General features: G+C 42.2%; 1 protein-coding gene across 1 annotated transcript; it reads right to left on the bottom strand.

The window, feature by feature from the left end:
• Nucleotides 1-264: 264 nt before the first annotated feature.
• Nucleotides 265-1,274, bottom strand: TAS2R40 (taste 2 receptor member 40). Its single transcript, XM_032865163.1, is given in 3 exon segments — nt 265-472; nt 474-727; nt 729-1,274. Coding segments are annotated over 3 exon segments (972 nt in total). The 3' UTR covers nt 265-300.
• Between the last annotated feature and the right edge of the window lie 13,287 nt (nt 1,275-14,561).

Raw genomic sequence — 14,561 nt, forward strand, 5'->3', positions numbered from 1 at the left:
CCAACCTCTCCTTTCAGGCTCAGGGGAGGAGATGCAAGGAGGAGCTCAGGGCAAGAGTTGAATGAGCATGGATTGAGAAGTTTCACAGATTCATCTTAGAGTTGCTTAGCTACTTTTTCTTAGAATCTTGTGTTAAAAATTCAGCGTCCCTTTCATGAAAGGGCCCAGTTACCTGAGGAGAAGTGTCAGAGCAAGATTAGGGCAGAAGAGATGGGTGAAGAGAGAGGTCTAGGTGGGGAGAGGCAGAACTGGTTGAACCAGGTCCTGTGGTTCTCTGGGTTCCAGTCACAGAGTCTGCTCTTACAGGTGAGGATGAACATGGTGCTGAAACCTCTTCCAGGCTCTTCTCAGCTCAGGGTTACCCAAGATCAGTAGCACTGAGTGGCCAGCTGGAGAAGCATCCATGATGATTTTGCACAAAATATTCCAGGAACTGTTGACGTTGAAGATGTTGGACATGGAAATAAATAGCAACTTCATTGAAAATGTAGAGAACGAGAAAGCAGCTGATAGCTTTGATGGCCCCCATGTGAGCCTTCATGCTGGGGTCCCTTGAGCCAGTGGCATTGCTTTCCATGTGTAGAGTATGTGTCTTGAGAGAGAGGATCAGCAGGGTGGCTGGAAGGATGAACATGATCAGAAGAATGAAGATCCCCAGGTTATAGAGAACCAGGTTAACCATATTGGTCTCAGAGAAGTAGTTCCTCTCAGTGGAAATGGAACTACTACCATTTCTACTACCATTTCCTCTCAGGAATGGAACTACTTCCATACACTTTGAAGGTATCTATAGAGAAGGGAAAGCTGAAGTATAAGGAGATGAACGGTGATAGTCCCAGACACCAAGGCATGACCCCTGTGATTTTCCTCCTCCTCATGCAGAACAAAGGGTGAGCAAAGTTTGCAGTTCTAAGACAACAGAAGATGCTGAGCCAGGCAGCAAGCCAGAGGTTGAAATAGCTCAGAAACATGATGACGACTTTGAAGAGTATAAGCACTGTGTTTTGGTTATAAGTGACTGGGAACAGTAGACTGTAAGTGTTCTCCAGCATCATCCAGATCTGCAGCAAGAGCCTGGAAAAGCCGAGCATCAGCGGAATGCAGTCACTGACAGGGAGTCTTTTGCCTCTGGCCCACTTGGCCCCATGGATAGCCGTAATGAAGCTGTTCCCAACGATGCCAGTGATGCACTCTATTCCAGAGACCACCAAGGTGAGGACGATTTTAAACCTGGATGTGTCTCTATCTGTGGCATCTGTGCTCACCGTGGCCATTCTCTTTGGCCCTCACTTTCAGGTTTCCACACCAAGGACTGGTACCTGTTCTGCAAACTTCTGACCCTCACTCAGTGTTATTGTAATTCTTCCTCCAGTTAATGGTTATTTCCAGTTTTTCTTCATTTGATTGCTGCATGACTGACTACAAGTCAGAGGCTTGAAATGCAAATGATGGAAGGATCTTGTTACTGGCGGTCTCCATTTTTCATAAAGACCCATTTGCCTTGGGCTTGCAGAGGCTCATTGGAAAAAAATTTGGAAGAGGTTCCTATCACAGCATCTTTCTACCTTATTTACTTTAAGCCCATATTCACGTGACAGGCAAGAGTCCCAGATTAGGAATCTTAACTGTTCCCATGCCTTTGTACTCATCTCACAAGACCTGTTACCTGCTAAATTGTCTTTAAAATGCAACAGCTCCTTTGATCTGCCTTCTCCGGCTTCCTTTATTTTCTCTCTTATTTGTGGAGTTGTTTTTATCCTACAGCTAGCATGTTTACGAATAAGAAATTCCCATCAGCTTGTATATGGACATTTTTACTTAGAATTAAGTTTCCTTCACAAAGTTCAGCTATTATAATGTACCCAAACAAGAAGAACCAAAATTTGATGCTATTTAGGTTAATTAGAGATGAGAAAAACTGCCTTGTTACAGTTTCATTATTTGCCTGTGTATCACAATTATAATTTACTGATATGCACATCAGTGTTTGAAAGCTGAAACAGGTAGAATCACCCTGGGAAAGTGACAGGGTGTTCTGAACATAGTGCTGAACTTGCACATGTGACCAAACACTGTTATCTTGAAATTTAATTCCCTACTTCTTCACACTGTGAAACACTCTGAGCCCTGGCATTTTCAAACAATATGCAGATGCCCGGGACTTATTCCAGATCTAGTAAGGTAGGATCTGAGATAGGGCCCAGGCAGGTTGTATTTTTAAAAAGCTAAAAGTAGTTCGTATTGCTCATAACCAGATTGAGAACCGAAATCTTAGCTAGACACTAATGAGTTTTGGGCCAAATCTGGCCTGTGGTTGTGTTTTATTTTGTACAGCCTAATCCTGGACAGTATTAGCCCACCAGTGCTTAATACTTCTTATTGGTCAACATTTAAATTTAGGAGATTGCATATATGCACACAAAAAAAATCAGTCCTTGAAAAATTAGAAGATTGGGCAATTTTGGGGCTGTGTGGTGAATTGGTTGAAGTGGAACAATGGTTATACATTTAAATGAAGTATATGTGTACTTTTAGTTTGTCACAGTATCCACCAATTCCTAGTATCTTTTGACTCTGAGGCTTCATGCCAGTGTGATAGCCCTGTTATAACTTAAAAAAAGAAAAAGAAAGAAAGAAAGAAAGAAAGAAAGAAAGAAATCTATTTTAGCAAAAGAAAGAGCATGAGTGGGGGTGGGGAAGGCAGAGGGAGAGGAAGAGAGAGAGAGAATCTCAAGCAGACGCCCCACTGAGAGCAGAGCCAACACAGGGCTTGATCTCACAATCCTGAGGATCAGGAGCTGAGTAGAAATCAAGAGTTGGACACTGTGTTGATTTCCATCACGGTGGACTGAGCCACCCTGTTACAACTTCTATAATAGAAGTGTAGAGATGATGAAAATGCATTTCCCTCCCAAAATTAATTTTATTTCAAATTAAAGTCAGAGATATATTTTTATCATAAAGTTGCCTTTTATTATTAAATCATGTTTGTGTAAAAATAACACCAGAGAAAGCAATATATTGCAAAATTATGAAAAAAAGTTAAAAGAAATTAAAGCTCATGTCAACACAAAGCCTTGTACAAGTGTTCATAGCAGCTTTACTCATAATAGCCAGAAAGAAGAAACAAGATTCCTTGACAAGTTCTACATATCCAGTGAGAATCAACTTCAGTTACTTCTACTAATAGAGAGAGTCGTATTGGGGTGCCTGGATGGCTCAGTTGGTTAAGCATTGGACTCTTGTTTTCTTTTTTTTTAAAAAGATTTTATTTATTCATTTGAGAGAGATACAGGGACAGAGACACATACAGAGAGAGAGCACAAGCAGGGGGAAAGACAGAGGGAGAGGAAGAAGCAGGCTCCCCACTGAGCTGGGAGCCCAACATGGGGCTTGATCCCAAGACCTGGAGATCACGACCTGAGTTGAAGTCAGACGCTTAACCATCTGAGCCACCCAGGTGCCCTGTGTTGGACTCTTTGTTTCCTGTGCAGGTCATGATCTCAGGGTTGTGAAATCAAGTCCAAGTTGGCCTCCATGCTCATTGGGAAGTCTGCTTGAGATTCTCTCCCTCTCCCTCCGCCCCTATCCCTGCTCTCACTCTCTCTCTAAAATAAACAAGTCCTTAAAAAAATAACTGAGAGTAGTATTTATCAGCAGCTTTCACGAATTCCAATGCAGCAAACTCATCTTTTTGTGTATTTTGTTTCAACTTATGTAAGTTTTTGATAAATAATTTCTTCCTAAAGTTCTTGCACATAACTGATTTCTGCTGTTCTGGTACCATCTTCTGTTGATGATCATTCACGTTTTCCTCTATTCTAATATGCAAGAGCAGTGGGGCCTGGTGAGCAGGTGTGATATTAATAGGGATGTTGGGCCAATTCATTTTTTAGCCTGTGGTCATTTCTCATTCAGGGAGCTAGAATGGAGTCTCCTTTATTCTAGGGAAATTCTCCTGGGTGAACCAAAGACCAAAGGCTTCATATTCTTGGCTATTGGGTTCAAAAATTTGGTGCTGTTGTAGCATAGATCAGATTTGGAAGAATATGTTATTAGGGAAATCATTTCCTCTAACTTCTCTCTCAAGCACTGCCATGCAAACTAGGAAGCTTTCTCAGTTGGGGAGGGGTGAGAAGTGCAGAGATGAGTTGGAGTATGTTGAAACATCTCCATGAAAGTGACCCCACATCCTACCTTGTGTGGCGCATACCATGGGGCTGCATGAGGTGGCAAAGACAGAGTGGGGCTGCAGGATTGCTCCTGAGTCTCCCCAGGCATACTCGAGACAGTCATTAAACCTTCCTTGTGTTCACACAAAGGGTTTGGAAATTTGCTGAGGGAGTTGGTGGATTCTAAAGGGGTGTGTGGTGGTCTTAGCCAGGAGGCTTTGCAAGCTTGGGTTCAGATGAAGCCAGTGCAAGGACAGAGGAATGGCCAAGGAAGAGACTCCCCATTCCCCACCTCCCTCCACTTCCGTTTGATGATCATGGAACATGGATGTCACCTCCTGGAGGACAAGAAGGAGAAATCCTGAGAAAATCTTGTAATCATAGTGTTTAAACCTGGTATGACTGAGAAAACACTAAAGTATAATTGGCTCCTAAGGTGGTATGAACTCAGTGAGCAGGATAAAACCTGACCAAGATTCTTTCCTTTAATCATAGCGCCCTGCTCTGTGCTGCTGACTCTCCTTTTCCCAATCCACAGTGACTTCTTGGGCAGATTTCATCTTTTCTGGTCTTTTTGGGTTATTAATATTTGATCCAGTTTGGTTTCATGTATGGGTTGAATCTTTACCATCTCCCTTTTACCCAAGCACATTTTGAGCTGAGACCCCATTTGCTCAGATCGGGGGACTGGATGGGTCTGGGACACCTGTTTCTTCCTCTTCTTCTTCCAGGGTGCTGCTGTGGGAGAGGGGACAGATTTATTTTATCTCTTTATTTTACTGGCTGCTGCGCTAAATGCATTCTCTTGTGGTTGCGACTGCTGTCCTGACACCATCTGGCCATGTGTGCCTCTGAGGGCCAAGCATTGTGTACTGGCTGTAGCATGAGAAGCATGTGGGAGTTCTAGAGGGCTCCGTGGCAGCACTGGAGTCAGTCCTTATTTATTCCAGTAACCCTTCCCTCCTACTTTGATAAGTCTAGCTCTAGACTGCGGGCTGCCACTGGTTACAGTAGAGCTGGCATTGCCACCTCTTGATAAGCTTTGCAGGTCAATATCTAGCCCCATCCTTGGCTGCCTGTTTTAGATCTGGCCTTCTCAACCTTGTGTATATACCAGAGTTCCCTAACACTGTGAGGCTTTAAAAAATATCCATACCCATGTCCCATCCTCAAAGATTCTGAGTAATTGTTCTGGAGAAAAGCTAAGTGTTGGCATCTCTGAAGCTCCCCATTGCAATTCCAGTGGGAGCAGGGGAGAGTTGAGAACCACTATGGGCATGGGTTATTTACCCCCATGGTTTACGGTATGGTCTCTAAGGCCAATTCTGGGACAACAGGAACCATGCACTCAGCATGGCTGTATGACTGAATGACTTCCTGGATAAGACTGAGGACATGTCCTTCCATCAGGTAGAGGGAGATCAGATCCAGAGGTTGAATTTCAGAGAACAGTTACAATATTTTGCAAAACTGAGTTTTTGCCTTGTGAAAGTCACTTCTGTAAAGTATTAGAAAAGCAAATATTTCTCAGATCTCTGTGAAAAGGAGGTAAAAGAACATAGATGTAAAGAGTCATAGGTTTCTACTTTATAAACTGAAAACCACTCCTATGTGCTTATTTGGCAAAGGATGTAAGGTACAAGAACAGCCGTTATGATGCCATTATGAAGCAAACCACCATAAGCACAAAGACCAGGGATGTGGAAAAGATGTGATCAAATCCTAATGAGCTGCAAAGAGACAGAAGAGTCAACAAGGTTTGTTTTGGTCGTTAATAAAACATGCAGTTATTTATTTCAGTGAAAAATCTGCCAGGACATGACCTTCTTCACAGAGAGCAAGTTGTAAAAGAGTGTCTTTTGAATGTGATGGAAATTGTGGGTCCTGAAAAGATATAAGCATGTGCAAATACAAGTGTAATCAGAAACACTGTTGCTCAATGTACTAGAAATATGGCTGAGAAATTAAAAAGAAAAATTGTGTGAAAAAAGTCTTAAACATTGTGACATTTGCTTTTGCAGCTGATGAGGGTACATATTTAGTAATACTTAGATGTAATAATTAGCTCTATTTATTCACTGTGGGTTTGAGAATTTTTATATGACTGAAAATATTTTAGACAGTGTGCCCATGACAGGCACAACACTAGGAAGTAATTAAGAAATTCATTTTTGTAACAGAGGAAACTTTCAAAAAATTTAATATAGATGATGTTCCTGGGATAGATGGTGCTAATATTGGACTTGCAGTAAAACTTAAATTCCATGTGGCAAGTCATGCAAGGACACAACTTTACCTCTACTCATTTGCATTATTCAGCAGGAATTGCTTTCTGTTAGAAGTTATAAGTGGAACCCATCACAGACACAGAGCTTACTACCTGTAAGCTGGATCTCCCCTGGGGCTTGGGGCATGGAGCGTCGCAGGCACTGTTGGATGAATCGGGCACCTAACACAGCGGCCTGCTCACTGCACATAGGTTGGGAGGCTCAGCCGGCACAGAAGCCAAGGAGAGGTGTTAAACTGTTGAAATGAGCTCCTGTCTTCATCACTGAGGAATAAAATCTCTGCTTATGCTAAGCAGCGAAGATTGTTATCACATAATTGGCTAACACTTTGAAGGCCCTGCAAAGGCATCCACTGTAGTTTAAAACATTATGAGAAAGTTATCTTGCATAGTGTTATTTGGTCCTCTTTTCTGGTCTAGAATTAGTTCCAGCACTGTAACTGATGGTCTGAACCCCGCGATGAGAATTCTGTTAGTCTGAAGGCTGATGGCATGCCAAGTAGGTTATTGGTTCCAGCTCTGTGAAGATGACCTCCCCCTGCCCGGTGCTCCTTTATCTCTTCATACCTGCAGTGTGGAAGGTGATCTACGGTGAGATACACGACTGGACATTAAGCACAGGGACACCAGAACACCAAACTCCTGTAACTATCTGAACAATTGTGCGAAGATTGTTAAAACAATCTTTGGAAATGCCTACATTTGTGAACAGCTCTTTTCAGTTATTGAAGTATCCCTCCTAGTTGAGGCTACTGGTCAAGGATGAATTCTGCGTTGGCACTGAACTTGGGACAAGATTTAACCATGACAGGCTAAAGAAAAAGCCTCAGATTTCTTGTTCCAAAACAAAATTAAGAAGTTGTGATAGAAAATGTTAAAAGTAAAATATTTGTTTTATGTTTTTTCCCCCAATTTTGAATTTATGTTGCAATCATGAATATCATACGTGCATGCACTATGTGCTATGGTCATAATCATAGTTCAGAAAAATAAAGTTTGATTATGCTCCTGGCACTTGTTGTGTTTTTCTTCCCTCTTCTATGTTTACCCATAGACTTTTATGTCCCTGGCTTCTTTAGACCCTGGAGTTTTCAGTGACCGCTTCAATGTGTGTCTTGTGTGGGCAGATACGCAGTGGCTCTAAAGCTTAGCAGCCATAAGGTGGAGCCTGGGAATCCGTGGAAAATAGGGCAATTACTTAATTTTTCCACTAGTGGGCGGGCATGTTCTTTCTTTTTAAATAGGAGCATCTAGCAAACCTTTGAAAACCTTTTCTATTTTGGGCAATCTGCTAAGAGTTTTCTCCACCCACTTTCAGGAAGACCTCTGAATCTTTATACTCAGGGTCAAAGTTGTGGTCATGGCCAGACAGTTTTCATGAGGAAACTCACATTGTCTCTTAATAAAGCAATTTTTTGGTTAATATTTATTTTTGAAAGATAAGTTGCAAATAAAAACTGTATCCCTTAAATAGACTAACTGCAGTTGCCTACATAGCCTATTTCTAAAGACTCTGGAACATCAGAATACCAGAATACCAATACTACAGGTGACTCAAGAGCTTGTGTTGGGGATGAGAGAATGCAGGCCTTAAGCAGGGAGGAGAATTGCCTAAGGCCACTCACCTGTTGTGCTCATTACTGGAATATCAGGTAATGCTTCTTGGGTGGTCCCTTTACACTTGCTTTGGATTTCTTTCTTTCTTTCTTTCTTTTTTTGTTTTTAAGATTTTATTTATTTATTTGACAGATAGAGATCACAAGTAGTCAGAGAGTCAGGCAGAGAGAGAGAGAGAGAGGAGGAGGAAGCAGGCTCCCTGCTGAGCAGAGAGCCTAATGTGGGGCTTGAGGACCCTGGAATTATGACCCAAGCCTAAGGCAGAGGCTTTAACCCACTGAGCCACCCAGGCGCCCCTGCCTTTGGATTTCTATTAACTTCTCAGCAGGCTCTCTCTTTACTAATGCATAATTACCTGACTAATTAGGCTCTTATCCAATCCAGGAAAGGGTGATGAAAGCTCACTTAGGCCCAGTGGTCACCAACCTTTTTCTTCCCCCCTTAAATGAGTTCCTGCTCTTAGGAGGTCTAGATATAGACAATGACCACTGTTTCTAAACAAAACTGGAATCTTATTCATTCGACAAACATAAAATTACCTACTGTATCTGGGACACTGGAGAGAAATAGTAAACAGACAAATTCCTGTCTTCATGAATTTTGCAGTTTAATTCTGCTGGGCAGGGGACGGGAAGGAGAAGAGGGGAAAAGGAGTGAGAGAGTTTGGGAAGAGCAGAAAATAAACAAGTAAACAGATGATATAATTTCAGATAATAGCTACCATAAAAAAGTAAAGAATTGATTTTCAAGGGTGCCAAGACTATTTAATGGGGGGAGAATAGTCCTCTCAAAACTGAACACCTACAACTGAATATCTATATGCCAAAGAATGAAGTTAGACTTCTACCTCATACCATATACAAAAATGAACTCAAAATGGATCAAAGACTGAAATGAAGACTTGACGCTATTAAGCTCTTAGAAGAAAACAGAAGTATAAATCTTTGTGCCTTTGGACTATGCAGTGGCTTCCCAGATATGACACTTAAAGCATAAACAACGAAAAAATGGAGAAATTGGACTTTTCAAAATTTAAAAACTTTTGTGTTTCAATAGGTACTATCAAGAAAGCGAATAGACAAGTCATGTAATGGGAGAAAATATTTGCAAATCCTGTATCTGATAAGAGTTTAGTATCCAGAAAGAACTGCTACAACTCAACAATAAAAAGACAGACCATTTAAAAAGTGGGCAAAGGATTTGAATAGCCTTTTTTCCAAAGAAGATACACAAATGGCCAATACGCTCATGAAAAAAGCACTCAGCACCATTAGTTATTAGGGAAATGCAAATCAAAGTACATCTCATCCAACCTATTAGGATGGCAAAACTAAAGACAATTACAATTGTCGACAAGGTTTGGATAAATTGGAACGCTCATACACTGCTGGTGTGAATGTAAAAGTGAATCAGGCTCAAGCTATATTGAAAGGACTCTCTTAGAAGTGGGGGAGATACTGTCTGTTGGACAGGAGAGATTACAAGAGGCCAAAGAACTCATTGCCTGCTTTAGATCAGGATTTTCAACCTTGACGCTACTTTTATAGTGTCTACTTTGACATTTTGGGTCTGATATTTTGTTGTAGGAGCCTGTCTGTGCATTGTAGGATAGTCGGCATCTCTGGCCTCCACCCACTAGGTGCTACTGACATTCCCCCAGTCGTGATATCTAAAATATCTCCAGACATTATCAAATGTTCCGTGGAGAGGGTGCTGTCAAAAATTGACCCTGGTTGAGAAGGAGCCCCACAAAGAAACCCCACAAAGAACCACACATCAGCATATCAGTATCCTATTGCTTCTACAATAGATTGCCAAAAAATGGTTTAAAACAACACATTTCTGATCTCACAGTTCTGGGGGTCAGAAGTGCAACCCGGGTCTTACTGAGCTAAAATTAAGGTGTTGGCAGGCCTGCATTCCTTCTGGGAGCTCTGGTGGAAAATGCCTCTCCTTCCCAGCTTTTCAATGTTGCTCTTGTTCCTGACTCCCTGCTCCCAGCCAGCAATGGCATCACATCTTCTCTGACTCTTGCCCTCCTGCCTCCCTCTGATAAAGACACTTTGATTACATTGGGCCTGCCTGGGTAGTCCAGGTTCATCTTCCCATCTGGAAGTTCTAAACTTCATCACATGTGCCAAGTCCCTTTTACCATGGAAGGTAATGTATTCACAGGTTTCACAGATTAGGATGTGGACATCTTTAGAGAAGGCATTCTGTGTACCACAGTCAGTATTTGGCCCTAAGCCAACCAGATGACACTGAGTGGCCAGATGTACCAGCACTAGTTAAGTAAGACCCTAGGCTTTCTACTTCCTTCTCCCACTGCCTCCTCCCAGGAGCTAGAAGCAGTTGAGCAAGTGGGAAAAGAAAGTGAGAAAAAGAGATCTCACCCTACCCCTCCCCATCACTGGAACCGAATGCTGAGGTGTGCTCAGGTCTAGCTGGGGAGAGACCTCGAGATCATTTGGGAGATAATGATTTTGATTACAGTAGGATGGAACTTTTTTTAAAAATGGAAAATTAGGAGGTCTAGATACAGACAATGACCGTTGTTTCTAAACAAAACTGGAATCTTATTCATTCGACAAACACATAAGTACCTATTATATCTTATTTTAATTCCCCACTTGTCTGGAAGGCCACGGCTCTACCTGGAAGGTCACTCATGGCTAGAAAAGAGTCTGTTAATCAGTAAAACTGAAGGCAGTGATGGAGAGAGGGAAAGGTCACAGCTCATAGCCCCTCATAGAATCCAGTTTATTGGATAAACCTGCTACAAGAGGGTTTTGGGGGAGAGAGGATTTCAAAATTCTTTGCATCACCCCATGACTGAGAGGATCCTTTTCTCAGAGGGGGAGAGGTGGCAGAGTGTTGAATGTGTCTGTACCCACAGGCCAAGAGATGTGGGTGCCTCGGGAAACCCATGACTCTCCCAGGAATGTTGGATGATCTTGCTTTTGCCTAGAAATTTGAGGAGAGAGGTAGAGGAAGGAGAGAAAGGAGTGGGAAAAAGGTAGACAGACCTGGGCTGGTAACTACCAACGTTTGTGTGGGTAAGATCTAGCAGACAGTGTTTCAAATCTGTGCTCACAAGAGGAGCTGGGGCATATGGCCCTTGCATGGAGAGGGATACAGCTCTGAGTCAGACTTTAAAGTGCTTCCCAGTGTGTCAGTGTAAGGCCTGCCTGAACCCTAAAACTGTAACTGGAAAACTTTCATGGGTTTCTTGAGGACAACAATTAAATATCCAAACACAGGTTTCTCCCTTCATGGTTGGATGAGCCTGCTTCCTTCTCTCCTGGGACATGGACACACAGTGGAGCAGGCCACACACAAAGATTCAAAACTTTGAGTGCCAATCAGGCTAAAACAAAAATTACCTCTAATTTTGAATTATATATGGTTTATTTATATATGATTATATTGACCATTTAAAGAATACAAGAATGACATACTTATCAAGGGGTAAGAAAAATTTGGAGGGGGGGGAGATTATGGAGCACCAAAAATGTGTGTGTGTATGTTTTTTAAAGATTTACTTATTTATTTTAGAAAGAGAGAGAGTGCATCAGTGTCCATGCGCAAGTGGGGAGAGGATAGAGGGAGAGAGAATGAATCTCTAGCAGGCTCCAGACTCAGCACAGAATCTGAGGCAGGGCTTGATCTCAAGACCCTGAGATCATGACCCGGGCTGAACCAAGAGTGGGACACTTAACCGACTGTACCACCCAGGTTGCCCCCGGGTGTGTGTTTTATGCAGGAAAAGAGTCACTGATGTGTCTGAGTGGGGTAGACTCATCAAGATAAAGTGGAGCTGGTGAAGAAGGTGATTCAGTAATGCAACTAGGTACTTAGTGTCTTCCATGTCAGTACAGGACCTCAGGGAGCTATGAAGCAGGAGAAGAGGGTCCACCCCTAAAAAGAGCTGCAGGTCCAGAGAGAGGAACCACACTCAAGACTCACATGGGGAGAGATAGGGAGGGGGCAGGGCCTTAAGCAGAATTTCACCTTTCTCTAGATGATAAATAGGAATGAACTTTTAAAACTCTACTCCAGGTTCTGTACATCTTGGAAGTCAGATGCTGTTTATGTGCTTCCCTCATGCTGTCTTCATGCCCAAAGTCTTACCCAGGATTGTCTGGCTACAAAAAAACCCTGGATTTTTCCTCTTTTTCCTTAGAGAAGTGGACAGAAGTATCCCACTGAAGCTGGATTCTGTCTCTCTCCATGTATTTGTAGCAATCCACCTGGGTACAGGTGCTTTTTACTTTTAAGCTGAATATAGTAAAGATTCATTTTCTAAATTAAAGAGATTGTCCCTGGCCACATCTGAGGCTCTCCATAAGTAATCTGTTGAAGGAAGAAGAGAAGGAAGGAAGGTGGAAAGGTCGGAGGAAGGAAAATTGGAAGGAAGGAAGGGAGGAAGAAAGGCAAAAAGGGAAGGAGAGAAAGAAGGAAGGAGGGAAGGAAAGAAATAGGAAAGGAAAGAGGGAAAGAAAGGAGAGAGGGATGGGAAAATGGAGGGAAGAGTAGACCAAAGGACAGAAGGAAGGAGGAAATAAAGACTTGCCTTTCTGAATGTGCTTCCATGCTCTGTCACATGGATTTGCTTCCAGAAGTAGCACAAAAGATTATGGAGAAGGTTAGCTCTGTGCAGGGAACTCTAAACCTTTGAGTTATGACAGAAGAAGCAAGGAGAGTACTTTGGTGCCAGATCTTTAAGGTGTGGGTTGGTGGGGAGGGGGGCGTAGAGCTGTCCTTATTCTGAGAGAGGCTGAGAAATGCTCCTGTGACCTGTGAGCTCATGGACCCAGGTAATGCAGATCTTTCCCAAGAGCTGTCAAAACACCTGTCTCTGGGGGCATAAGCGCAGTTAAACCCAAGGAGCCTATGCTTGCTTCATTTACTGGCCTGCCTTAAGGTCCCTTTATCCTCTCCCTGGAGCCTTGTTCTCCCCTGTCTGCATGCTGGGCATTATTAGCCTTGTACTCTGCACTTGGTTTTTTTGAGGGGGAGGTTGTCTATATCCTGTGATCCCCAGAGAGATTGCTTTGGTCTCATTTCACAAATGCCTTTGGCTCTGTACTATGATTTTCAAATGGGTCTGTTCTAAGGTGGCTGGAACTTGGATGGGTGTAAATAAGAGATGTTGCGAATATTAAATGTGAAGAATCTAGGTGTAAAGTGGGCATTGATCAATATCTGTGGATCTTGAAAACACTTAAATGCTGCTTCTTTACTATTTGCCTTTCGTTGTCCTTAATGCTATCTTCATTTGTTCTCTAGTCAAGACCGGAAGTCTTTGATCCCCATGATCAAGAGGAACATTTTCTATCTTGACAAGTGTAAGCCACCACATTTCTGAGGAAGTGTGGCAATAGTCTGGGTGATCCCTAAAGAATACAGAGCTACCTCCTCTCTGTGACTGGAAGTCAGGTAGGGAGTCTAGGCTGGAGCACTGGGAAGCCAATAAGAAGAGAAAGGAGGGTATAAAGTAAGACATGTAAGATACCTTTCTTCTCCCTTTCCTTCAATTTTTTTTTTTTGTTATTTCACTTTACTTAGCAAACAGTCACAGTCTGAGCCCCATTCTTCTTCACATTTTATGAGAAAGTGTTTTTTTGTTCAGCAGAAAATGGGAGTTCAAGGAGATCCTGGAGCAGAGACAAGAATGCTCCACAAATCTGGCATGACATTCCCTGTATTTCCTGCCTGCTCCCAGTCAGCTGGGGCTGTATGTTTCGCTCTGGCCAGTGGGCTATGAGTGGAAGGTGATGTGTGACATCCTCCCTATGGCACCAAGAAGCAAGTGGGACAGCTTCACAAGTTACATCTGCTGAGGTAAACCTTGGAGCCTTGTCTGTGATGGTGGCTCACTAGCTCTATGCAGCCTGGATCCCTGAGACACTGTGTGGAGAACTGCTACCCTTGGAGTCCTTGGACCTGCAGAGGGTTTTGAATGTGCAAGGAATCAATGTGTGTTTTCTTTCTTTCTTTCTTTTTTTTAATGTGTTTTTTCTTAAGCCATTGAAACTTTTTTTTTAATTTTTAAGGAAAATGAATTTAAGCAGATACCTTAAATAGTATAACTTTTAGTTTAAAAACATTTACACAGCATTTTATGGAGCATATTTTCATAGATATTTCCTTTAAAGTTCACTGTGCTGCTAAGGTAATTTTTCTTTCTTTTGACTTTTATTTTGACTAAATTTCAGGCTTCTAGAAAAATTGTAAGAAGAGCACAAAGGATTCTTGTATACCCTTTACCCAGATTGCCCAAATATTGCCATTTTACTGCATTGCTTCTTTTCTCTCTCTCTCTCTCTCTCTCTCTCTCTATATATATATATATATATATACATACACATACACACACACACACACACACACATATATGAAGTAACTTTTTTCTGAACTGTTTGAGAGAAAGCTGCAGATATGATGCCTCTTCATCTGTAACTACTTCAGTGTGTTCCCCAAAA

Source organism: Lontra canadensis, unplaced genomic scaffold (assembly GCF_010015895.1).
Source record: "Lontra canadensis isolate GAN:19392208 unplaced genomic scaffold, GSC_riverotter_1.0 scaffold2, whole genome shotgun sequence".
Classification (NCBI taxonomy): Eukaryota; Metazoa; Chordata; class Mammalia; order Carnivora; family Mustelidae; genus Lontra; species Lontra canadensis.